The sequence below is a fragment of the Notolepis coatsorum genome (assembly GCF_963971535.1).
Source record: "Notolepis coatsorum genome assembly, chromosome: 17".
Taxonomy (NCBI): domain Eukaryota; kingdom Metazoa; phylum Chordata; class Actinopteri; order Aulopiformes; family Paralepididae; genus Notolepis; species Notolepis coatsorum.
Genome location: NC_140181.1, coordinates 6,717,432 through 6,741,640, shown reverse-complemented (window position 1 = coordinate 6,741,640; position 24,209 = coordinate 6,717,432). Strand labels below are relative to the sequence as shown.

The following is a 24,209-nucleotide window of genomic DNA, read 5'->3' as shown; positions in this document are numbered from 1 at the left end:
CACTCCCAAATAAGAAAAACAGCTCAAAATGTATTTTTGACTGTTGAAAACGAAAGAAAATACTGCATTCTGCCTGCATTATGAGATAGTAACGAAATAGTAACGCACAGCCACTTGGACAAGTAACTGCAATCAGATTACTGGCTTGTAAAGATTAACGCGTTAGATTACTATTTTCGGGAAAAGGTAATCAGATTACAGTAACGCGTTACTTAGTAACGCGTTACTGGCATCACTGCATTTATATTATTTACTAAGTGTTTGTTTGTATATATGTATGTCTTGTTTGTCCTCCCCTACCTTTTTCCCCTGTGCATTATGGTGGAGGTTTCAATCTCTATCACCATAAATATATAATTTACTATTTGGAAAACATCTTGTGTTGTGGCTTTCTTACCTACCTGGGACATTGCTTTAAACGCATTTACTGAGAGAGGCTGTTTTTTGTTCATGTGCAGCCGGCTCCAGTTATTATTCTGTGTGGTCCTTAGACCTTTGTACATGACATGGGGGCTCGTTAGTTTGCACAATTGTATAGTTCCTTGTTTGTTATGTAACATTGTAACTTGTCGATTGGAGCATGTCAGGTAAGATAGCGTTTTTTTTTCCATTGGTAAGTTATATTGTTGTGTTTCCATTTTCCGTGCTACACAGTTTGATTGATGTAAACCGTTCTTGTGTGTAATACTCTTAACTAATCTTTTTTCTGCCACATAGGTAACAGGGCGATCACCTGCCTGGTTAGTGGGAGGGGGGCACGCGTCGTAATTCCGGTGGAGCGCGCAATGAAATCGGTAAGCGACTGAAGATATGTGTAGCCTCGTCCCGCTAGGGGGGTAGTTTAGCTGGGGATATGCTAGAGTGACACAGGTGATCCTAGTTAGGTGGTTAGGACCAACGTTTATTGTTTTCATGAATGGTAGATGTGGGCATTAAATCAGATTGGTTAAAGTGTATACTGCGGAATGTGGCGATTAAATGTGTTACGCACGGATATTGTGGAGTAGGTGAGTGGATGTTTTCCTGGTGCCTGTTATTTGTTTGGTGGCAACGCGGGTTGCTACGGGAGCGCAGGGTATTTATACATATGTTATTTGTGGCATAGTCATATTCTGCAAGAGGTATGGCTGGGGCAGCTTTTACTTTGGACGTTTTTTTGGCGGACCCTACGAGGGATAAAATTGATATCTGCACAAAAATAGACTTGTGTAGTGTCGCCAAACATTATGGCATTACTGTCCAAAGTTCGAAAAGTAAGGAGGAGTTGAAAGCAATCGTGCTGGCTGGGTTGTTGGATAAAAATATATTTAGTTTGCCCATAGCCCAGGGAAATGTCTCTGAGAACGTCGCGCACGGCGAGGCGGCTGGCAAGTCTAGTGAGGACACTGGTGGTTTAGATCGAAACGCTGGTGCGGTACAAAAACGGAGAGGTGGCATTACCAAGGGGGAGGAGAATGACAGTGATAACTCTGTACACTCAGGACGTGCCTCTGTTTCTTCTCCCACTCTTAAATCGAGTAGACGTTTGGCCCGTCTCCAGATGGAGGAGAGAGCGGCTATGCGAGACAGGGAGGAGAGGAAGGAAGAGAGAGACAGGGAAGAGAGAAGGGAGGAAAGAGAGATGAGAAGGGAGGAAAGAGAGGAAAGAAAGAGGAAAGAGAGATGCTGAGGGAAAAGGAGGAGAAGGACAGGGCGCTCCAGGTGACTATAAGAAGGATGGAGTTGGAGAGTGGTGGCTCTTCCTCCTCCTCAACTGAAGTCTCCCAGGCCCCTTTTGATGTTAGTCAGCATATTTAGTTGGTTCCCATTTTTCGGGAGTCTGAGGTGGAATCATATTTCTCTGCTTTTGAGCGTATAGCGTGGGCTTTGCATTGGCCAAAGGACATGTGGGCGATTTTATTACAATGCAAACTCACGGGTAGGGCTCAGGAGGCGTGCCAGTCATTATCGTTGAATGACAGCTTGGTATATGAGAAAGTGAAGAGTGCTGTCTTGCGTGTATATGAATTGGTGCCGGAAACGTATAGGCAACGTTTTAGGGCACTAAGTAAATCCCCTTCTCAAACACATGTTGATTTTTCTCGTGAACAGCGGATTCTGTTTAATCGATGGTGTTCGGCGTGTGAAGTGGATGATGTAGCAGCTTTGAGTGAGTTGGTCCTCATTGAGCAATTTAAGACCTGCATGCCCGAGCGCATCGTGGTGTATTTAAATGAACGCAAAGTATCTACTCTCCACGAAGCTGCAATTTTAGCAGACGAGTTCAAGTTTCAAGTTTCAAGTTTCTTTAATAGTTGTCATACAGAAGTACAGAATACTTTCATACAAAATGCTTCTTACTGTTACGCTCCAGAGACTGTGCTAGACAAGATAGTATCAAATAACATAGTATAGCATGTAATTTAGAAGAAGAAAATGAGGTCACAGTGTTCGGTATAGACATATGTACAATGTTCTGAGTTACCATATAATATACAATACTATGCAGTGTACTAATGTACAGTACTATATAGTGCAAAGCAGAAATGGGATGAGGTACAATTTAGGTACAATTTACAGTAAGGTGTACGAGTTGTAGTGCAATCCTTCATCAATAAATATAAAGTGTGGGGAGTGGGTGCTACAGTGTGTTTGTTTAAAGTGGGTGTGTGCTATAAAGTGTGTGGAGTGGGTGCTACAGTGTGTTTGTTTAAAGTGAGTGTGTGCGTGTGGATGTGTGTGCTATGTGCGTTTGGTGGTTGTTGTTGTGTAGTGTTCATTGTTCGTTTAGCAGCCTGATGGCCTGGGGATAGAAGCTTCTTCTGAGTCTTTCTGTGCTCGCCTTGAGACTCCGGTATCGCTTGCCTGACCGCAGCAGTTCAAAGAGGCAGTTGTTCGGGTGACTGGAGTCTTTAATGATTCTCTTAGCCTTGCCCTTGCAACGCTTGTTGTAAATGTTCTGGAGGGTGGGGAGCCCCCCTCCAATTGTGCGTTCGGCTGAACGTGTCACTCTTTGTAGTCTGCTTCGGTCTTGTGCAGTGCTATTCCCAAACCAGGAGGTGATGTTGCCGGTCAAGATGCTCTCTATTGTACATGAGTAGAAGTTCTTAAGGATCTTCTGACTGACTTGGAACTTCCTTAGGCGCCTGAGGAAGTAGAGGCGTTGTCGTGCCTTCTTCACAACACTGTCAATGTGTGTGGTCCATGTCAAGTCCTCGGATATGTAGGCTCCGAGGTACTTAAAGCTGTTGACTCTCTCAACCGGTGCCCCGTCGATGCTGAGGGGGCTGTAGTCCTTGACCCCCGACCTCCTGAAGTCCACAATCATCTCCTTTGTTTTGCTGACGTTCAGGGAGAGGCTGTTTTCCTGGCACCATCCCGCCAGGACCTTGACCTCTTCCAGGTAGGCCCTCTCGTCGTTGGCAGAGATCAGGCCCACCACCACTGTGTCGTCAGCAAATTTGATGATTGTATTGCTACTCCGCTGAGCCACACAGTCGTGTGTGTACAGGGAGTAGAGGAGGGGACTCAAAACACAGCCCTGGGGGGCCCCTATGTTGAGGGTGATGGATGAGGAGGTGCAGTTGCCTGCTCTCACCACCTGGGGTCTGCCAGTCAGGAAGTCCAAGACCCACTGGCAGAGGTCATAGTTCAAGCCCAGGTCCCTGAGCTTGGCTATGAGTATGGAGGGGACTATGGTATTGAATGCCGAGCTGTAGTCGATGAATAGCATTCTCACATAGTTCCCCTGCCTCTTGTCCAGGTGTGATGCTGCTGTGTGCAGCACATGGGCTATGGCGTCCTCCGTGGACCTGTTGGGGCGGTATGCAAATTGCAGGGGGTCCATGTTGATGGGGAGGGAGGAGCAGTTGACAGTAGCCTTGACCCACAGCAGTTCGCATTGACCCACAAATATGTGGGAATCACACATGTTTCGGTGCGTGATGGTGTGTATGTTGGTGGCAGTTCGTTCTCTCCGTTTCGGGGAGGTGACGAGCGCGCATTCCGACCACGCTCACCGCCGTCTGAAAAGGCCACCTTTGTGTGTCATTATTGTAAGAAAGAAGGGCATTTTATGAGGGACTGTCATGCGCTAAGGGATCGACAGGAGACCAGGGAGTCAGCCCAGTAACCGAAAGGGGTGGGGTTGATTGGTACAGTGTCATGTCCTGACCAGAATAGCTCTTTTGAACCCTTTTTGTTTGATGGTTATGTGTCCCTGTCGGGTAAAGTTGGGGACTACCAACAGGTGAGAATACTCCGTGATACAGGAGCCTCTCAATCGTTCATCCTGGCTGATGTATTACCATTGGATGTGGACTCCTGTCAGTCGAGTGAATTGGTGAGAGGTATTGACATGGGGTGTGTGCGCGTGCCGTTGCATAAGGTGCATGTACAGTCTGCACTGATCACAGGTTGTTTTCCGGTCGCGGTTCGCCCATGTTTTCCCGTAAAGGGTGTGGATTTCGTCATGGGGAATGATATCGCTGGGGGTAAGGTCGTCCCTGTGTTGGAGGTTGAAGACGCTCCATTTACTGACTCATTGTGTGATGCATTGATTGATAATCACCCCAATGTCCCTTCTATTTGTGCTGTCACTAGGGCACAGGAGCGGAAGCGAGACCAAGGTCTAGCATTGGGTGACTCTGTCTGTGGTGAGTTTTGCAAATTGGCGGTGGTGCAGCATTTTGAGGCGTGGGATGAGGTGTTTATTGTGCTGCCCACGCCTGGTACTGTGCTCACTGCCCGGTTCTCAGGACCTTATGTGGTAAAAAGAAAGGTGTCTGCCACTAAGTATATGTTGTATACGCCCGAGCGGCGGAGGAGGACACGCTGGTGTCATGTGAATAGGCTAATGAAAGGTTCTGCCCGCGTCTCGTCGGAGTTGGGATGTGACAGGGTTGTTGGTTCACATGCTGGGTTGTGTTCTATTGTGCCTTGCAGGACGCATAGTGCTGATGTTGGGAGTGCGAACCCCGTTTACGCAGTTCGCGTATCGGTGTCCGGTGGCGATGAGGGAGGTCATGGGGAGAGTGGCTATGTGCCCTGACAAAAGAAAAAGGGGGCTAGCTTCACCTGGCCATGGTCCCTGGAACTCTCCTTGCCTTCTAGCTCCCATGGCTAATGTGTCTCTCCATTCTTTTTGTACTACAGGAGGGTGAACGTAATGACGGTGCCTGTCTTGTTCCCGTTATGGCCTCGGTATGAGGAATGCACCGGCCACGTTCTGACGGCTGATGCATGTGGTATTGGGAGGGTGATGTTTATTTATTTCTGTTCTGTTGGTGCTAATCTGATGTTGGTTAAGATAGGTAACAATGTTTTGCTAACCCTGCGGGTTCGCTCTTATGGGGGAGGTGTGACGTACGTGGGTTGGTCATTATCATTGTTACTGTATTTGGAAGACCATGTGAACATCAGGTTAGTATAATTAGTATGGGTTGTGTTATTTTTGTTTGTGTGATGTGTCATCTTCTAATTCTGTTTTTCTTTCTCCCTTCCCCAGATACCACTCATCCCCCTGATTGAGCTGATTGCACCTGCTTGGTGCACCTGTGGGCAGTCAGTGGAATGAGTGGTTATAGTCTGGAAGATGACACACACACAGGGCACCTCAATTGAATCACTGCCACGTTCCAGAGTGGAGTGAGGAGGTTGCCTTCTCGCCTAGCTGTAGCTGTGGAATGATATCGTGTGGCTTTCTCTTTGTGTCCCATGACTGGCACAGTTACATTTATATTATTTACTACGTGTTTGTTTGTATATATGTATGTCTTGTTTGTCCTCCCCTACCTTTTCCCCCTGTGCATTATGGTGGAGGTTTCAATCCCTATCACCATAAATATATAATTTACTATTTGGAAAACATCTTGTGTTGTGGCTTTCTTACCTACCTGGGACATTGCTTTAAACGCATTTACTGAGAGAGGCTGTTTTTTGTTCATGTGCAGCCGGCTCCAGTTATTATTCTGTGTGGTCCTTAGACCTTTGTACATGACACAAACATATTTACAATTAGCATTTTCTAATGTTAATAATATGAGAGTCCACATTATAGTTCTACTTTTGTTTTGATGTGAAAAGTGATGCTGCATAAGAGGACTGCACTTAGCACTGACTGAGAAAGTACATATTACAGTTCTACTTTATAAAATGCTAATTGTAAATATGTTTGGCAATGTTAATTAATAGGAGAAGGTCCACATTACAGTTCTACTTTTGTTTTGATGTGAAAAGTGATGCTGCATAAGATGACTGCACTTAGCACTGACTGAGAAAGTACACATTACAGTTCTACTTTATAAAATGCTAATTGTAAATATGTTTGTCAATGTTAATAATATGAGAAAGTCCACATTACAGTTCTACTTTTGTTTTGATGTGAAAAGTGATGCTGCATAAGATGACTGCACTTAGCACTGACTGAGAAAGTACACATTACAGTTCTACTTTATAAAATGCTAATTGTAAATATGTTTGTCAATGTTAATAATATGAGAAAGTCCACATTACAGTTCTACTTTTGTTTTGATGTGAAAAGTGATGCTGCATAAGATGACTGCACTTAGCACTGACTGAGAAAGTACATATTACAGTTCTACTTTGACATTTTAATGTTGGACCAAAGCATTGCATGTAATTAGAATAAAGGCAAATAAAAGTCATTTAGTTTACAGTACAATCTTGGCTGTCTTTTTCTCTCAACGCTTCAATAGGTAGATCTTGCCTTCACCAAAAAAAAAATAAGTGATCTTGGGCTTAAAAAGGTTGGTGACCACTGCGCTAGGGGAACGCGTTTTCCTGCCAAAGCGGCGTTTCTTTTTAACTTGGACATGCAAACGTAATCATTCAGCAACAAAAACTAAAACAAAAACCCCAGTGTAACCATGGCCTTAGGAGCTTGTGTGTGTGCGTTTCTTTCTGCTCTTCTGTAGGTATCTGACCAATTACGTTGTGTAAGCGTCACCCTGGTTGTTGTCACAACACGCCCCATAATGGAGAAGGATTATAATAAAGCCGCATATAGTTTCTGCCATCGGAGCGTTTTACAAGACGAAATAGTTTCTGCCTACTGTTGAAGTGCCACAAACTACAGTGACTTTTTGTATTTGACATCCTGTTCTCTCTCTGTCTTATGGCACTTGTATGATGTAATATATTAAGCATTAACATATATAAATACTATAGTGGATTAAATATATGTTTATTGTATATGCTGAAGGACCATGTATTGTATATCTTGTATCTTGTATATCACAGCAGTGCAATTGTTTCGTTCCCTGCTACTGCTGGGCGCTTTAGGAATGTAGGAGTCCACCGTGTCTGACCTTGAGCTTCTGTAAGGTAGGAGTCCACCGTGTCTGACCTTGAGCTTCTGTAAGGTAGGAGTCCACCGTGTCTGACCTTGAGCTTCTGTAAGGTAGGAGTCCACCGTGTCTGACCTTGAGCTTCTGTAAGGTAGGAGTCCACCGTGTCTGACCTTGAGCTTCTGTAAGGTAGGAGTCCACCGTGTCTGACCTTGAGCTTCTGTAAGGTAGGAGTCCACCGTGTCTGACCTTGAGCTTCTGTAAGGTAGGAGTCCACCGTGTCTGACCTTGAGCTTCTGTAAGGTAGGAGTCCACCGTGTGCTGACCTTGAGCTTCTGTAAGGTAGGAGTCCACCGTGTCTGACCTTGAGCTTCTGTAAGGTAGGAGTCCACCGTGTGCTGACCTTGAGCTTCTGTAAGGTAGGAGTCCACCGTGTCTGACCTTGAGCTTCTGTAAGGTAGGAGTCCACCGTGTCTGACCTTGAGCTTCTGTAAGGTAGGAGTCCACCGTGTCTGACCTTGAGCTTCTGTAAGGAAAGTGCACTTTCTGCAGCGTTTAACCCATTGCTGTCACACTACTGATGAAAAAGCCATCCTAGAACGGGTGATGATTTAACTACATGTGTGATGTGTAAACATATAACCAATGATTAAGTATATGTTTACTGTATTGTACATGTATATATTGTACATGTGTATATATATATATCTGTATATATCTGTATATATCTATAAGCTCAGACCAGTGCAAATCAAATCAAATTTATTTATAGGGCCCGACAACACACGTTAATGTCCCCATGGGCCGTACACGTCTTCTTTAAACAAGTCAAGAAGAAAACATAACAATAAGTCAAGAACAGAACAAGAACACCATAAGGTCCAAACATTTTTAGATGAATGCAAATAAATGAAAGAATGCAACACTCCCAGACATACCCCACGCGAAGGTAAGGAAAAACTCACTAAAACCTAACAATAGGGAAAAAAGCTCCACAGGCAGTGTGGAGGAGAGAAACCTTAGAAGGGCCATTCAAGGGGGGATCTCCCTTCTTAGATGTTGGTGATAGTAGTGTTGCAGACGGACAGTTGGTAAGCATGCACTCATGTGTGTAGTGAAACACAGATGAGTGCATGCAATAGCAACTGTACATTTTGAAAGATTAAAGATAGAGCTGATAGCGGATCTATTTGAGGCACAGGGGCGGCGCAAAGAGGGTCAAAAATTGCACAGTCATCATCATCATTTTATTTATCCGTACATGGAATCACCACAGTCCAACAGTACATATTCACATAATTCACAAAAAATACCATGGCCGAAAGGAACAGGAAGAAGAAAAAATCTTATATATACCTGCCATGACATTGATGTATGATGAGAGGAATCTTGGGGGGTTTCCACTGTGCGGTAATTCGTTTCAGTAAAACTGTTACTATTACTTTTTAAGTTACTACCCATTGGAGAGACAAGTTGAAAGGAGGAGTGTTTATCTTTGAGCCAATGACCAGACACAGTTGAAAGGAGGAGTGTGTATCTTTGCTGTGTATAAAAGGGGATACCCGGCTTGCTTTAGTGACTTTTTTTAGCTCCATTCCAGAGTTGAGCGGTGTACGGAACCTGGACATGTCAGTTTTGCAAAGAGTATTTCTCCCTAAGATGATACTCGTAGATGATATCTCTTTTCTGTTTTAGATTTGAAGAGCTGTGCTAGGCTCTTAGCTAAATCTTCAGTGATTTTTAAACCAGAGAGTTCTTATTGTTCTTCTTGAGAAAGATGTTGACTACTACTTTGATGAGTTTTTTTTTAAAGTCCTTGCTTTGTTTATTTTCCTGGATTGGATTTTTCCAAGACAGTATTATTGTAACTACTTTTTCTAATTAAACCAAACTTTGTTAAATACTTTTATCGAACTCGTGGACCGCGTTCCTTTGCCACTCTATCATGATCTTTCAAGACGCTGGCAATGCCCTGCTTTCATCTGAGGTGAACGGGAGGTAATTATGTCCTGGTAGCCTGAGTACAGATTCTATCCATTGCTGGTTACTGCTTCTAGCTGAAGTTGTATCAATGACTATTCAGTAGTTCTTACGTCCTGGTCTTATGGAAATGATTATTAATATTATTATGCTAATATTACACTATTATTAGTAGTACTACTTATTAAATAGTATTACTGTGAATATGACAATTCAATGAAAGGAGTTTTCCCCAAACAGACATTCTGTTTATTACAAACAATGAAGAGGTTAACAACTCTTATACGCTTATATTTCATATGAAATGGATAAAACTAACCAGCGACTATGAAATAAGCGTGATTAGGATTAGTAATTGGACAAGAGGCAGGGGAACTATGTGAGAATGCTATTCATCAACTACAGCTCGGCATTCAATACCATAGTCCCCTCCAAACTCATAGCCAAGCTCAGGGACCTGGGCTTGAACTATGACCTCTGCCAGTGGGTCTTGGACTTCCTGACGGGCAGACCCCAGGTGGTGAGAGCAGGCAACTGCACCTCCTCATCCATCACCCTCAACATAGGGGCCCCCCAGGGCTGTGTTCTGAGTCCCCTCCTCTACTCCCTGTACACACTAGTGTTGTCAAAAATATCGAAGTATCGATACATATCGATACTGAATATTTAAAACGGCTTCAATACTCATTTCCCGAAGTACCGATACTTTCTGCAGTATCGGTACCAGCTGGCCGGAGCATTTATTAACGTTACGCGTGTACTGGTGTAGGATGGGCTCCGGCTCCGCTCGACCGAACGTTGGCAACGGGGTAGTTGTGTCGAGTTCATGCGTGTACTGGTGTAGTGGGCTCGGCTTGACGTTACTCCGTTTCCATGAAGTAATAGGTGGCCAGCTAGCTAGCATTAAGCTAACGGAGGAACGACAGCTAACGTTAGCTAATAATAGTGTTGTTTACAAACTGAAGACAGGGCTGCGCTGCCCGGCTGTGAGGGGGAGGAGGAAGAGAGAGAGAGAGAGAGAGATTTCTCCGGAGCTATGCTATGCTATGTAACGTTAATAAATGCTCCGAGCATAGCCATAGCTCCGGAGAAATCTCTCTCTCTCTCTCTCTCTTCCTCCTCCCCCTCACAGCCGGGCAGCGCAGCCCTGTCTTCAGTTTGTAAACAACACTATTATTAGCTAACGTTAGCTGTCGTTCCTCCGTTAGCTTAATGCTAGCTAGCTGGCCACCTATTACTTCATGGAAACGGAGTAACGTCAAGCCGAGCCCACTACACCAGTACACGCATGAACTCGACACAACTACCCCGTTGCCAACGTTCGGTCGAGCGGAGCCCATCCTACACCAGTACACGCGTAACGTTAATAAATGCTCCGAGCATATCGCCGGAGAAATCTCTCTCTCTCTCTCTCTCTCTCTCTCTCTCTCTCTCTCTCTCTCTCTCTCTCTCTCTCTCTCTCTCTCGTCATAACTAGGAAGGTGCGCTCAGTAGACCAAAAATCTCCAGCAGCCACTCTCTCTTTCTCTCTCTCTCTCTCTCTCTCTCTCTCTCTGATCTAAAGATAAACAAAGGGTTTTAAAAGTGTATTTATCTTCTCGTATAGTACCAGAGAGAAGCTGAGGAGAATCAACCAGCAACTAAAGCAAAATTTGTTAAAAAAAAAAAAAAAATATATAATAAAAAAAAAAATCTTATATATTTTTTTTTTTTTTGGTATTGAAAGTATCGAAAGTATCGATACTTTTCAAGGTATCGTATCGAAGTCGAAATTCCAGTATTGTGACAACACTAGTACACACACAACTGTGTGGCACAGCGGAGCAACAACACAATCATCAAATTTGCTGACGACACAGTAGTGGTGGGCCTGATCTCTGCAAACGACGAGAGGGCCTACCTGGAAGAGGTCAAGGTCCTGGCGGGATGGTGCCAGGAGAACAGCCTCTCCCTGAACGTCAGCTAAACAAAGGAGATGATTGTGGACTTCAGGAGGTCGGGGGTCAAGGACTACAGCCCCCTCAGCATCGACGGGGCACCGGTTGAGAGAGTGAACAGTTTCAAGTACCTCGGAGCCCACATATCCGAGGACTTGACATGGACCACACACATTGACAGTGTTGTGAAAAAGGCACGACAACGCCTCTACTTCCTCAGGTGCCTAAGGAAGTTCCAAGTCAGTCAGAAGATCCTTAAGAACTTCTACTCATGTACAATAGAGAGCATACTGACTGGCAACATCACCTCCTGGTTTGGGAATAGCACTGCACAAGACCGAAGCAGACTACAAAGAGTGACACGTTCAGCCGAACGCACAATTGGAGGGGGGCTCCCCACCCTCCAGAACATTTACAACAAGCGGTGCAGGGGCAAGGCTAAGAGAATCATCAAGGACTCCAGCCACCCGAACAACTGCCTCTTTGAACTGCTGCGGTCAGGCAAGCGATACCGGAGTCTCAAGGCGAGCACAGAAAGACTCAGAAGAAGCTTCTATCCCCAGGCCATCAGGCTGCTCAACGAACAATAAACACTACACAACAACCATCAAATGCACACAGCACACACATCCACACGCACACACTCACTTTAAACAAACAAACACACTGCAGCACCCACTCTCCACACTTTAGATCATCTAAACACACTTTATATTTATTGATAAAGGATTTGCACTACAACTCGTACACCTTACTGTAAATTGTACCTAAATTGTACCTCATCCCATTTATGCTTTGCACTATATAGTATTGTATTAGTACACTGCATAGAATATTGTATATTATATGGTACCTCAGTTACGTCTATTCTGCATCGAACATTGTACATATGTCTATACTGAACACTGTGACCTCATTTTTTTACTTCTAATTTACATGCTATACTATGTTATTTCATACTTATCTTGTCTAGCACAGTCTCTGGAACGTAACAGTAAGAAGCATTTTGTATAAAAGTATTCTGTACTTCTGTATGACAACTATTAAAGAAACTTGAAACTTGAACTTGAAACTAATTGACTCGAGAACTTGGCGAGTTTAGCACCTCGCTGGGGGATATCGAGCGGCCACAGGGTTTTATCTCGAATCGGTGTTGAGATAGATAGAGACACCTGTAGCTCTTAACACCTACCTAACCCAACCCCCGTCAATGTACAGTAAATGTCCTAACCCAATAATACACGAGACCCTCTTCTTGGGACCAAGTAAGGTTTCGTCGATAATCCAATGTACAGTTACCCCCCACCCCGCCTACCCAACTTTCTCTGGTCTGACAATTGTGTGTATTGAGCTGTACTGTATTTTACCCATTCTGCAATCTGTTAATAAAATGTTCAATCAATCAATCAATCAATCAATCAACTCATGTTGTTTTATACTATTCTATGTCCGATTACTCATCACCCAGCCATATATGGCAGATTCCAGGGACACTTCACCGTAAAACAATGCAGATTTATTTTGCCCATGACGTCACGCATATCCCAAAGGCTCTAAACTGTTTGCGCCCATATCCATTTAGTTTGAGAGTTAAATGAGTTTGAATATGGCCGCCGGTGACGTCATCAGCTTGCGTCGTGTTAATTAGAGCAGCAAGTGACGTGGATGGAGAAAAGAAAATTAGATAAGGATTGCATTAGGGATTGCTATTTTTCATCTACATCTTTTCATCCGAGTTGTAATTAACACAACAAGCATCCGGTGTCCTCTAACGACATCACTGGTGGCCATATTCAAACTCATTAACTCTCAATAACTGTCAAAACTAAATTAATGTGTGCAAAACAGTTTAGAGCCTTGGGATATGTGTGAGATCATTATGCTAAATAAATTGGTGTCGTTTTTTCGACGAAGTGCCCCTTTAAGTTCATTGTAAGAATCGTATATGTGTATATTTAGATCGTATACAAATCTTTTAAGACTTTGCCATATGGAACTGAGTGCCTTCAGAATGTTTATGTCCCTTGCCTGTTTGAAATTGTGTGTGTGCGTGTGGGTGTGCGTGTGTGTGCGTGTGTGTGTGTGCGTGCGCATGCTTGCGTGCGTACCTTGTGTATCAGCCCAGCCTGGGTGCATCACAGAGAAGTGAATGACGGGGTGGCTTTTGGCCCATTGCTCCGTTAGCACCACCTGCTGTCTCTGATGGGGAATAACACAATAACATCATGGATTGTTCTCAGTTCATTATTACTCATCCACATGGTTCTATATTCTCAAGACGATCTCCCATCACCGTTGTCAGGGGCTTCTTTTGGCCTGTAGAGATCATTAGGGTGGTAACGGGTTGTGGCTTGTCTGGAGGGATAACAACACCACCCAGGGAGAAGGCCTTGGGGACCTTTCAGAGGTTCTAATGGAGGTCGTTGCTTTAGGCGAGGAAGGTACAAAATGCTTAACACTTTCTCATTTTAATTTAGGTGGCCAAAACGTTATGTAATGTCATCACAAGGTTATTGTTCACACTGCTGGCAAGTTCAGAATACAGCACATGCTTGATGTGACAGTAGCGCAGACAGTGAATTAGAACACGTACAGTATTTCATAATGTTTGTGCAAGTTATGGGGATCACAAGATTACTTTTGTGCACATTATGTTTGTTAGGATTCAAAAGGTCCAATAGAAGCCTGACCTGCGTGATCACATGGTTTTGTTTACAAAAGTGTGGTTCGTTTTTCAATTGGCAACGAATGAAACAATAAAACCAATAAAAACGGCAACAAAAGTAACCATTTCAATTTGGACCATTTCAAACAAACTTAGGTCTGAAAGTGCCATACATTTTTATTTGATCTTAAGTTAAGAGTTTGTCTACCGTTCGCTGCCAAAATGCAGGGGTGTAAAAAGTACCCAGAAATGATACGTGAAAGTTTATACAATGGCATGCAAATTTCTCGATTCTGATTGGCTGAAACAGTCAAGTTACATGTGGGTATTTGTAATAACAAAAAAAGGCAGATGCGACGTTTCGACCCTTCTGGTCTGAAGACCAGAAGGGTCGAAACGTCGCATCTGCCTTTTTTTGTCAAATAAAACACCTTGGAACTACGACTGAGTTGCGAGCCCTGCTTTATCTTATGTATTACTGTTTTTACAGTTTGGCTCAGCACCAACAAACGGAGGATGTGCGTTATTTATTTTTTCTGAATATTTGTAATAACCCCACGCTCTTGGTCCCGGGACCCGCCCACAACCGAATTACTATCACTCCGCCTTTGCGAGTTTTTAGAAGTGAAAGCAAGATGGCGGGCAATAAACGTTACGAATGGATATGTTGATAGGGTCATAAAGACTAAATCAAAAACGATTCTGTCACAGCGAATGTGTTAGTTTCTTACACAATGTTGGAGTATGTAATTAGTGGGTCATGAGTCATTGTGGAACAAAATAAAAATCGCGCAAATTGATTGATTGATTGATTAATTGCAAAAAAAAATCTTTTATTTTTTAACCTACTTTCTATAGAAGCAGCTGGGAGGTGCGCTGTTATGTTATCGTCATAGCTTCCGCTCTGCGCCTACTGGAATATATCCCTATATTAGTCTATATACTGAATACATTCTCCACATGCACCTCCACATGCACCTATACACACCCATCCGTCTGTATTACGCTCTCTTCTCCTACCTTATTCTGATAAGACCTACCTCTTCTCTTGGGGGCAGCGGTGGCCTAAAGGTTAGAGAAGCGGGTTTGTGACCGGAATGGTCGCTGGTTCGATCCCCCGGACCAGCAGGAAAAATCTGGGCTGGGGAAGTGAATTAATAACTCTCCCATACCCTTAACACCAACTGCTGAAGTGCCCTTGAGCAAGGCACTTAACCCCCAACTTCTCCAGACAGTGGAGTTGCTCAGTGTCCAATGGTGTCAGACTGTGGTTGTACTAGGCAGCTCCCAGGTGTGAATGGAACTGTGTGAATGTGAAGCAGGGCGTAGCTGAAAAAGAGCATCCGTGCTCAGCAAACCTACTCTGGGTAAATAAAGGTTAAATACATTTTTCTTTTTTAAATATAAAAATTCTCTCTGATCACGTGCATTACGCTCTCTTACCTTATTCTGAGCGTAGACCATGGTGCCGTCGAAGTAGCCCCTTTTAGACTGGAGGTCGTTGGTCCTCAGGCTCTGGACCAGCATGCCCCCAGAGGAGACGGTGATCTGACCGGCGGGGAGGAGAGAGGACCAGTTATATTTCATATGGCTTTACGCTCTGCTCTATTGGAACTATCCATTTAATCATATGCTATCATGGAAACTTTCAACCACTTGCACGCACCTACACCTGCCTGGCCACGCCCACATCCGCTCACATATAAGTGGGGCCATGGCCATACTACCAGCTCCTTCCCTACTTTCACCACCTGGAAGTACGTGCAGGGCACCTCTTCAGATCAAGTGATGAAGTAGTTAGTTAGTTATAGGAGCTGTGTTGGCATTGTCTTTTGTTTTTCCCTCTCTCACTAATTTACGGGAGAAAGAAAGAATAATGTCGTCACCACCGGAGAGTCTAGATTATTCTGACCTCCACCGGCGCTTCACATTCGGGCTTCCTCTGGGCGTAGTGGGGCTTTCCTGCTCCATGTTTGTGGCAGGCGGGTGAGCCTCAGCGGCCCCCGGAGGGGAGTGCGCGTCGCTGGGCAGTTCCCCCGACAGCGTTGCTCTCCGGCTGTGCAGCTGGATACTATTGCCGCGGGAGGCAGTCGGCTGGTCCGACGGCCTCTCTGGTGGGTGGTGTCTTGCGGCGTGGGCTCTCCGCCTCTGCTCGCTCACGTCAATTGGCGGTGAGAGGCGGGGCCGGACGGTCTAAACGGATGTGTCAGTTGTGCGGGGTCGACTGCTCAGGCATACGGCCCAGCAGAACAGCCGGCTCCAGGCGAGGAATCCTCCGTTACCTCTCCATTGCGAACAGCTACAGTAGCTAGCCGTTAGCTTGTAGCTAGCCGTTAGCCTGTAGCATCCGATGGACAATTAGGATTACATGGAGGGGGCGGGGAGTTCTAGTTCTAGTTTGACGCCCCACGAAGACAGAGCTCTCTCCCCTCAGGCAGAGTGTGCTTTGTTTTCCTGGGAGCCCCGTACTCCGAGTCTGGGTTCAAGTCCCACCAACGAGATCGGATGCCCTACTGCCATCCGCACTGGACGTTGGCTCCCGCGGCGGGAGTTGAGCCTCCCGCCGCGAGGGATGCGAGCGTGACGGAGGAAAATACGCAAGGGAGTTGCGTGTTTTTTGTCCCCGAGCTTAGGGCGGCAGCGGCCCGTACAAACGGGGCTCAGCTGCCGACGCCACTGTATCTCTGGCAACGCCGTCCTGTGAGGGAGGCGAGCGCTGTCTGCCCTTTCTTTGGGCTAGGCAGTTGGCTATCTGGAGTGACCAGGCCTGCACTCCGCCTTATGCAGCTTCATTAGCTAGCCGTTAGCTTGTAGCTAGCCGTTAGCCTGTAGCTAGCAGTTAGCCTGTGGCTAACCGTTAGCGATAGCCGCGGGGAGATAGCGGGCCCTGGACACTCTGATGCGGCGTCATCTCTGGCGGAAGATGTCGTCAGCCTGCACCACGGCCGGCCGCAGGATATGGGCGAAATGCCACTACTGGCCCCGCCTGCAAGAGGCCTCGTCAACGGGGAGACCACCATTGTTGCTGCCAGTCGTCCTGCGACCCGGGGGTACAGGTAGGACACATTACCCCCATTACTGCCTTTTTTATTGCGTCGTATCAGGGGTGAGGTGGTTGAGGGGGGTGGACAAATAACCCCCCCCCCCCCGGATATAGTTATATCCTTTACGAAACTGATTGGCCGAGAGGTTGTGCCTTTCTACCTATCAGTCGCCCTGACGAAGGTGTTCTCTCTCTCATCACAGGGAGGGGGGGGGGGGGATTTCCATGTCTCCCACACCAAATTAGGATAGTGGGACACAGGATTTCCCCGGCCATTGAAGACGTCACAGATGCGTTTTCTTATTGGCCAAGAGACATGTCCGTGAGTTACAGGGCCTGTGCTACAGACCTCTGTCATTGTAAAGGATTGATTGATTGAAAATGTTATTAACAGATTGCAGAATGGGGGTGGCGGGGTGGGGGTAACTGTATATTGGATTATCGACGAAACCTTACTTGGTTCCAAGAAGATAGATAGATGATGCGATGCAGTCGAGACTGTTGGTCCTTCTGCTCTGCTCTCTAACAGTAGTGTATATTGGGCCGTTTTGTCTACTTGGTCCAATCTGTTACATGAACCTTTTTCAATTGTTTCACTCACGTTGAGGTTTCTCTGGGAAAACCGCTGTCTTCCCCTCTTACATAAAGAGCAGAATTGACACGGTTTTTATTCCCAGGCTCGTCGTATAAGAGCCTGTGTCTGTGTCTCTAGTAACGGCTTCCTGCTGCTCATCCCAGACAGCGAAGGGAAATTGTGGGGCTTTTTCTTGTTAGAAATTCGCCGTCAATGTTCTCGGGTTCTTTACGAGTATACACGCTGTTTCATAAATCAGCGTTTGGTCTTACGAGACCGATCAGCGCTGGCCCAGGGTGTTTTTCAATGATTGAATCCGCTTTTTGGGACCGGCGCGCCTTGGTTGCCCAACATCATAAAAATGGCGTTTTTTATGCGGCCGACTGGGAAGGAGATTTGTATCTCTACCGAGCACCAGTGCACTAGGTTAGACTCGAGGACTCGCGTACATCTCCACGGGGAGATGACGGAGTAGATCAAACATTGGCAGGGGGGTTTCACGCCCGTTAGTTGGGCCACCGGGAGCGGTGCGTTCGCGTACTGACCGTCTTGGTGGCGCCCCCTGTGATGTTTTGGATCGACACGCGTACCTACCCCACTCTTAGGACTGGGGGCGGCGGCGTGACAAGGGCACGGGACTTGTCCTGGTCGCGCCGGACCGGATCAGTTTAACCCGTTGTCCGCCGGGGCACAGACAAGTTCTGGTACCCGAAGGACCCTGAGCTTTTCCGGGGGGGGAAATGCCAGGGCGGGCCGGACGTCACAGGGGTTGATGTCATGAATGTGTGTGTCATATAGATGCCACTACGAGTTGCCCTTAACAGTGGTGTGCATTGGTCCATACTATGTTGTACCTTTTTGCACAATGTTAGGTGGGTTGGTCCTTCTCCATTCGTTTCACCCCTCCCTCCCTGCTAAACCGGGGATGGGAGGGGGCTGTCGGGGAGGCTGCTTCTGTCAACTCCTCTATGCATCCCTGTGTAGGTCCCGGTCCTCCAGGCCCAGGTCGGGCCTTCCCCTCGTTGACCTGTTGGCCTGGGTTAACCCTTTTTAAACCTGAAACGCCTTGAACTGCATTGTATAGCCTGTGTATACGCGCAGTTATGTTTCCGGGGTTTCTTAATGGGTTAAGGGAGCAACCATTTTATGTTAATAAACATAGGGGGGTGGTTGTCTCCCCGGTGTGTTGGTAGCAGAGTCGACTCTCCGGTTGAGCCCGGGTCTGACCCCGGCTGCCCGAGAGTATGCCCCTGCATGTTTCGTGACGTCTGCCAATTGTGTCAAACTCTTTCTCTGAACCTCGACCCGCGGGATTAATAAATTGGCAGGGTCTGGGTTCGTGGTGGAATCTGTTCGCTGGCGGAGTTGGCTAACTCCGACTCCGCGAGGTTCGTGACCCCATGAGATTGTGACATGGTGCACGGCATACCGAACACCCTTTCCGCCAGGATACTGTTCTTACAGTTAGCCCCTTAGGCGCCTGTCTAGTCCGCAGTGCTCCGGGCGCAGGTCGAGTTCTGCTCTTGTTAAGACCTGTCGACCTGGATTGAAGGTTGTCTCCCCGGTGCGCCAGCTGGCCCCACGACATTGTGGGGGGGAAGCCTCCTTGGAGCGCTTCGGAGCGGTGTGCCAGGTGGAGAAGGGCCTTCACCTATTGTAGGCCCTGTCCGATACGCTGGCGATGTGGGGTGTGGTGTCACCAGTGACCGTCTGGTGGGGTCTCGATGCCGCGGCCTTGTTGACCTCGCCAGGCCCCTTTTTTCGGGGGGTCCTGGCCCCCGGGATGTGGCCTGGGGCTGGGGCCTCCTCCGCGCCCCACTGCTACGGCCTTGCCACGGGGTCGGGGTTTGACCCCGACCCGCGATGTTGGGGGCTGTGACGTGGGTTTTTTGCTTCACGTATGTTCCCTGGTGGCGTGCGGGATGCGCGACCGAGTAGTCGCAGGCCCTTCTAAACAAAGGTAAGTCCCACGGTCTGCTCACCCTGTGCGTTTGAGGTACTGTTCCCTCTTCGCACAGGCGTTTGAGGTACTGTCTCCCTCCCGTCCCTCACTAGGGCGGGCGGGGGGGGCCCAGACCCTCGCCGGATTCTGATGGTTGTAGGGGACCTCAGCAGGTACATCTGTCGGGCTCTCCGCTCTGCTCCGCTCTTGTGTTCCAATAGAGCAGAGCGTAAAGCCATATGAAATATAACAAAGGTTATCCTATAACCCTAGTTATATGAATATGGCGAGCGCTCTGCTCTGACTCACTGAGGACCCCGTGTGTCTTCCGTTTCAGCGGTGAAAGACTGGTGAAGGAGCTGGTAGTATGGCCATGGCCCCGCTTATATGTGAGCGGATGTGGGCGTGGCCAGGCAGGTGTAGGTGCGTGCAAGTGGTTGAAAGTTTTCATGATAGCATATGATTAAAGGGACAGTTTCAATAGAGCAGAGCGCTCGCCATATTCATATAACTAGGGTTATAGGATAACCTTCGTTCAGAGTGGACAAGAGCCTGCTTTGTGCTCTCCTCATGATGCAGATAAGCTCTGTGTGTGTGTGTGTGTGTGTGTGTGTGTGTGTGTGTGTGTGTGTGTGTGTGTGTGTGTGTGTGTGTGTGTGTGTGTGTGTGTGTGTGTGTGTGTGTGTGTGTGTGTGTGTGTGTGTGTGTGTGTGTGTGTGTGTGTGTGTGTGTGTGTGTGTGTGTGTGTGTGTGTGTGTGTGTGTGTGTGTGTGTGTGTGTGTGTGTGTGTGTGTGTGTGTGTGTGTGTGTGTGAGAGAGAGAACACAAGAGAGTTTGTGTTTGTTTGTTTGTGTGTGTGTGTGTGTGTGTGTGTGTGTGTGTGTGTGTGTGTGTGTGTGTGTGTGTGTGTGTGTGTGTGTGTGTGTGTGTGTGTGTGTGTGTGTGTGTGTGTGTGTGTGTGTGTGTGTGTGTGTGTGTGTGTGTGTGTACCCACCACCCTCGGGTCCCGGCTCCTCTGCAGAAGTGGTATGAGGCTCTGGGTGAGGACGTACACTCCTGGGGGGGGGGGGGGGGGGGGACGGAGGATGACTGTTAGTAGTTAGTCCTCCCACAAAGTTCAAAGTTCACCTGCTCGAATCCGCACGAATCACGTCGACCGATAAGACTTTTTAAAACTTAACAACATAAACGTTCTAAAATGGCCCCCGTTTATTCCCTGTCGCAGTGTTGCTGAATATCAGCAGCCGACGGGAAATACACCCGAGCCCAGGCTGTCGCCCTAGCAACGGAATTGACCTTTGACCCATCTCAAACCCTGCCCTCTTAACCCTGCCATCTCAAACCCTGCCCTCTTAACCCTGCCATCTCGAACCCTGCCCTCTTAACCCTGCCCTGCCATCTCGAACCCTGCCCTCTTAACCCTGCCATCTCAAACCCGAAAAGAGGGCAGGGTTTGAGATGGCAGGGTTAAGAGGGCAGGGTTCGAGCTGGCAGGGTTAAGAGGGCAGGGTTAAGAGGGCAGGGTTTGAGATGGCAGGGTTAGAGGGCAGGGTTAAGAGGGCAGGGTTTGAGATGGCAGGGTTAAGAGGGCAGGGTTTGAGATGGCAGGGTTAAGAGGGCAGGGTTCGAGATGGCAGGGTTAAGAGGGCAGGGTTCGAGATGGCAGGGTTAAGAGGGCAGGGTTTGAGATGGCAGGGTTAAGAGGGCAGGGTTAAGATGGCAGGGTTAAGAGGGCAGGGTTAAGAGGGCAGGGTTAAGAGGGCAGGGTTAGAGGGCAGGGTTAAGAGGGCAGGGTTCGAGATGGCAGGTTAAGAGGGCAGGGTTTGAGATGGCAGGGTTAAGAGGGCAGGGTTCGAGATGGCAGGGTTAAGAGGGCAGGGTTCGAGATGGCAGGGGTTAAGAGGGCAGGGTTCGAGATGGCAGGGTTAAGAGGGCAGGGTTCGAGATGGCAGGGTTAAGAGGGCAGGGTTTGAGATGGCAGGGTTAAGAGGGCAGGGTTCGAGATGGCAGGGTTAAGAGGGAGGGTTCGAGATGGCAGGGTTAAGAGGGCAGGGTTCGAGATGGCAGGGTTAAGAGGGCAGGGTTAAGAGGGCAGGGTTAAAGAGGGCAGGGTTAAGAGGGGCAGGGTTCGAGATGGCAGGGTTAAGAGGGCAGGGTTTGAGATGGCAGGGTTAAGAGGGCAGGGTTCGAGATGGCAGGGTTAAGAGGGCAGGGTTCGAGATGGCAGGGTTAAGAGGGCAGGGTTCGAGATGGCAGGTTAAGAGGGCAGGGTTCGAGATGGCAGGGTTAAGAGGGCAGGGTTTGAGATGGCAGGGTTAAGAGGGCAGGGTTCGAGATGGCAGGGTTAAGAGGGCAGGGTTAAGAGGGCAGGGTTAAGAGGGCAGGGTTCGAGATGGCAGGGCAGGGTTAAGAGGGCAGGGTTCGAGATGGCAGGGTTAAGAGGGCAGGGTTAAGAGGGCAGGGTTAAGAGGGCAGGGTTAAGAGGGCAGGGTTAAGAGGGCAGGGTTCGAGATGGCAGGGCAGGGTTAAGAGGGCAGGGTTAAGAGGGCAGGGTTAAGAGGGCAGGGTTCGAGAGGGCAGGGTTAAGAGGGCAGGGTTAAGAGGGCAGGGTTAAGAGGGCAGGGTTAAGAGGGCAGGGTTAAGAGGGCAGGGTTAAGAGGGCAGGGTTAAGAGGGCAGGGTTCGAGATGGCAGGGCAGGGTTAAGAGGGCAGGGTTAAGAGGGCAGGGGTTAAGAGGGCAGGGTTTGAGATGGCAGGGTTAAGAGGGCAGGGTTCGAGATGGCAGGGTAAGAGGGCAGGGTTAAGAGGGCAGGGTTTGAGATGGCAGGGTTAAGAGGGCAGGGTTCGAGATGGCAGGGTTAAGAGGGCAGGGTTAAGAGGGCAGGGTTAAGAGGGCAGGGTTAAGAGGGCAGGGTTAAGAGGGCAGGGTTCGAGATGGCAGGGTTAAGAGGGCAGGGTTAAGAGGGCAGGGTTAAGAGGGCAGGGTTCGAGATGGCAGGGTTAAGAGGGCAGGGTTAAGATGGCAGGGTTAAGAGGGCAGGGTTAAGAGGGCAGGGTTAGAGATGGCAGGGTTAAGAGGGCAGGGTTTGAGATGGCAGGGCAGGGTTAAGAGGGCAGGGTTCGAGATGGCAGGGTTAAGAGGGCAGGGTTCGAGATGGCAGGGCAGGGTTAAGAGGGCAGGGTTCGAGATGGCAGGGTTAAGAGGGAGGGTTCGAGATGGCAGGGTTAAGAGGGCAGGGTTCGAGATGGCAGGGTTAAGAGGGCAGGGTTAAGAGGGCAGGGTTAAGAGGGCAGGGTTCGAGATGGCAGGGTTAAGAGGGCAGGGTTAAGAGGGCAGGGTTCGAGATGGCAGGGTTAAGAGGGCAGGGTTCGAGATGAGTCAATGCCACTGAAAGTGTTGAAGACTCACCGAGTGTGTTGGTGGCAAAGTTCTTCTCCAGCCCCTCAGCGTTCGTCTCTCTCTTATTGATCACACACCCAGCGTTATTGATCTGTCACACAATCAACAACAAAACAACAAGAAGAGCCTCACATTTGGTTAATAGTCGGGATGTCCGATATTGGCATTCAAATGTAATATCGGAAATGATCGGTATCGGTTTTCAAAAAAGAAAAGAAAAATATTTTAAAAAGAAATTTTTTACATTTATTTAACCTTTATTTACCCAAGCAAGCAAGTATGAACAAATTCTTATTTTATTTATTGTCAAAAGTATGCATAATGTTGTGTTAATTCCACGACAATAGAAAAAGATTTTGGGGGGGGAAACCTTGTATATATCGTATCGGTTGATATCGGATATCGGTAAAAAAGCCAATATCGAACATCCCTAGTTAACTCATTGGACGCCAGTCACAATGATAGTCGGGTTAACTCGCCATCGCTTGAGCGGCAATCACGAGTATAGTTGGGTTTTAATCGTTATTTCTTTTATTAGCGATATCCATTCATTTTCATCCATCCAGCCTGATGTTATCGTTGGGAATGGGTCTCAGCTCGCAAAAGGGAAAATACCGCCCCCTACGCCTTCCGGCTGGTATTGCACTCCACTGGGAATGGTATCGTTTTTTTCTGGGACGATCCAAGCCGTGCGGGCGTGGTTTAAATAATCAGGCGAGGTAACCTGATTTCAACGATAGATCTGCGAGGCTGCCACCCCCCCCCCCCCCCCCCACTCATATGCAATGCTGTTGAACGTGGCACGGACCTCCGCGCCCAGTACTTCAAATGGCGATCAGAAAATTGGATTATTTCTTTTGCATTACATCAGATACAAGGTAAGAACATTATATATAAATTTGATCGTTGATCTGATATGTATTTCTACCCCGATCGACGCTGTATCTGTGTGTGTATGTGTGGCTGTTTTCCGTTGGGTGCAGGAGGTGGGGGGGGGGGGGGGGGACGCATTTCATGTATGCACAAGGAAGGACAATAATGATGATCTAGCGTTGATTTCAGGAAGATTCGATAATCAGCCGAAAAATTACAACGTGTTTTGTGTATTCCACTAAAGGGCTATTATCGCGTCTTCCTCTGGAACGACTAGAAATCACCAAAACTATACTCGTATTCAAAACGGTATAAAACGGAAATGTACTGATGAAAAAAAAATCCGGTTTGTACATGTTGACTGCAAGCAACTCACTGATAATCGACGAGTTTATTAGACCCATAGCCATAATTTAAGATATATTTTAAGCACTCACAAATCTCCCAGTCCTCCCATTGATTAATGGGAGTGGCGCTCTAGCACCCTCTCTGGCACTTAAGCGATGGCG

At 47.5% G+C, this 24,209-nt stretch overlaps 1 protein-coding gene across 1 annotated transcript in view; it reads right to left on the bottom strand.

Moving 5' to 3' along the window:
* Window positions 1-24,209, bottom strand: part of LOC311243440 (dehydrogenase/reductase SDR family member 12-like) — a gene marked incomplete at both ends in the record, with an annotated part of 52,754 nt that overhangs the window by 14,507 nt on the left and 14,038 nt on the right. The window contains 4 exons of the mRNA XM_084332670.1: window positions 13,312-13,402; window positions 15,312-15,416; window positions 20,422-20,483; window positions 22,837-22,918. Of these exons, the coding sequence (XP_084188796.1) occupies window positions 13,312-13,402; window positions 15,312-15,416; window positions 20,422-20,483; window positions 22,837-22,918 (340 nt within the window). The remainder of the gene's footprint in view (window positions 1-13,311; window positions 13,403-15,311; window positions 15,417-20,421; window positions 20,484-22,836; window positions 22,919-24,209) is intronic.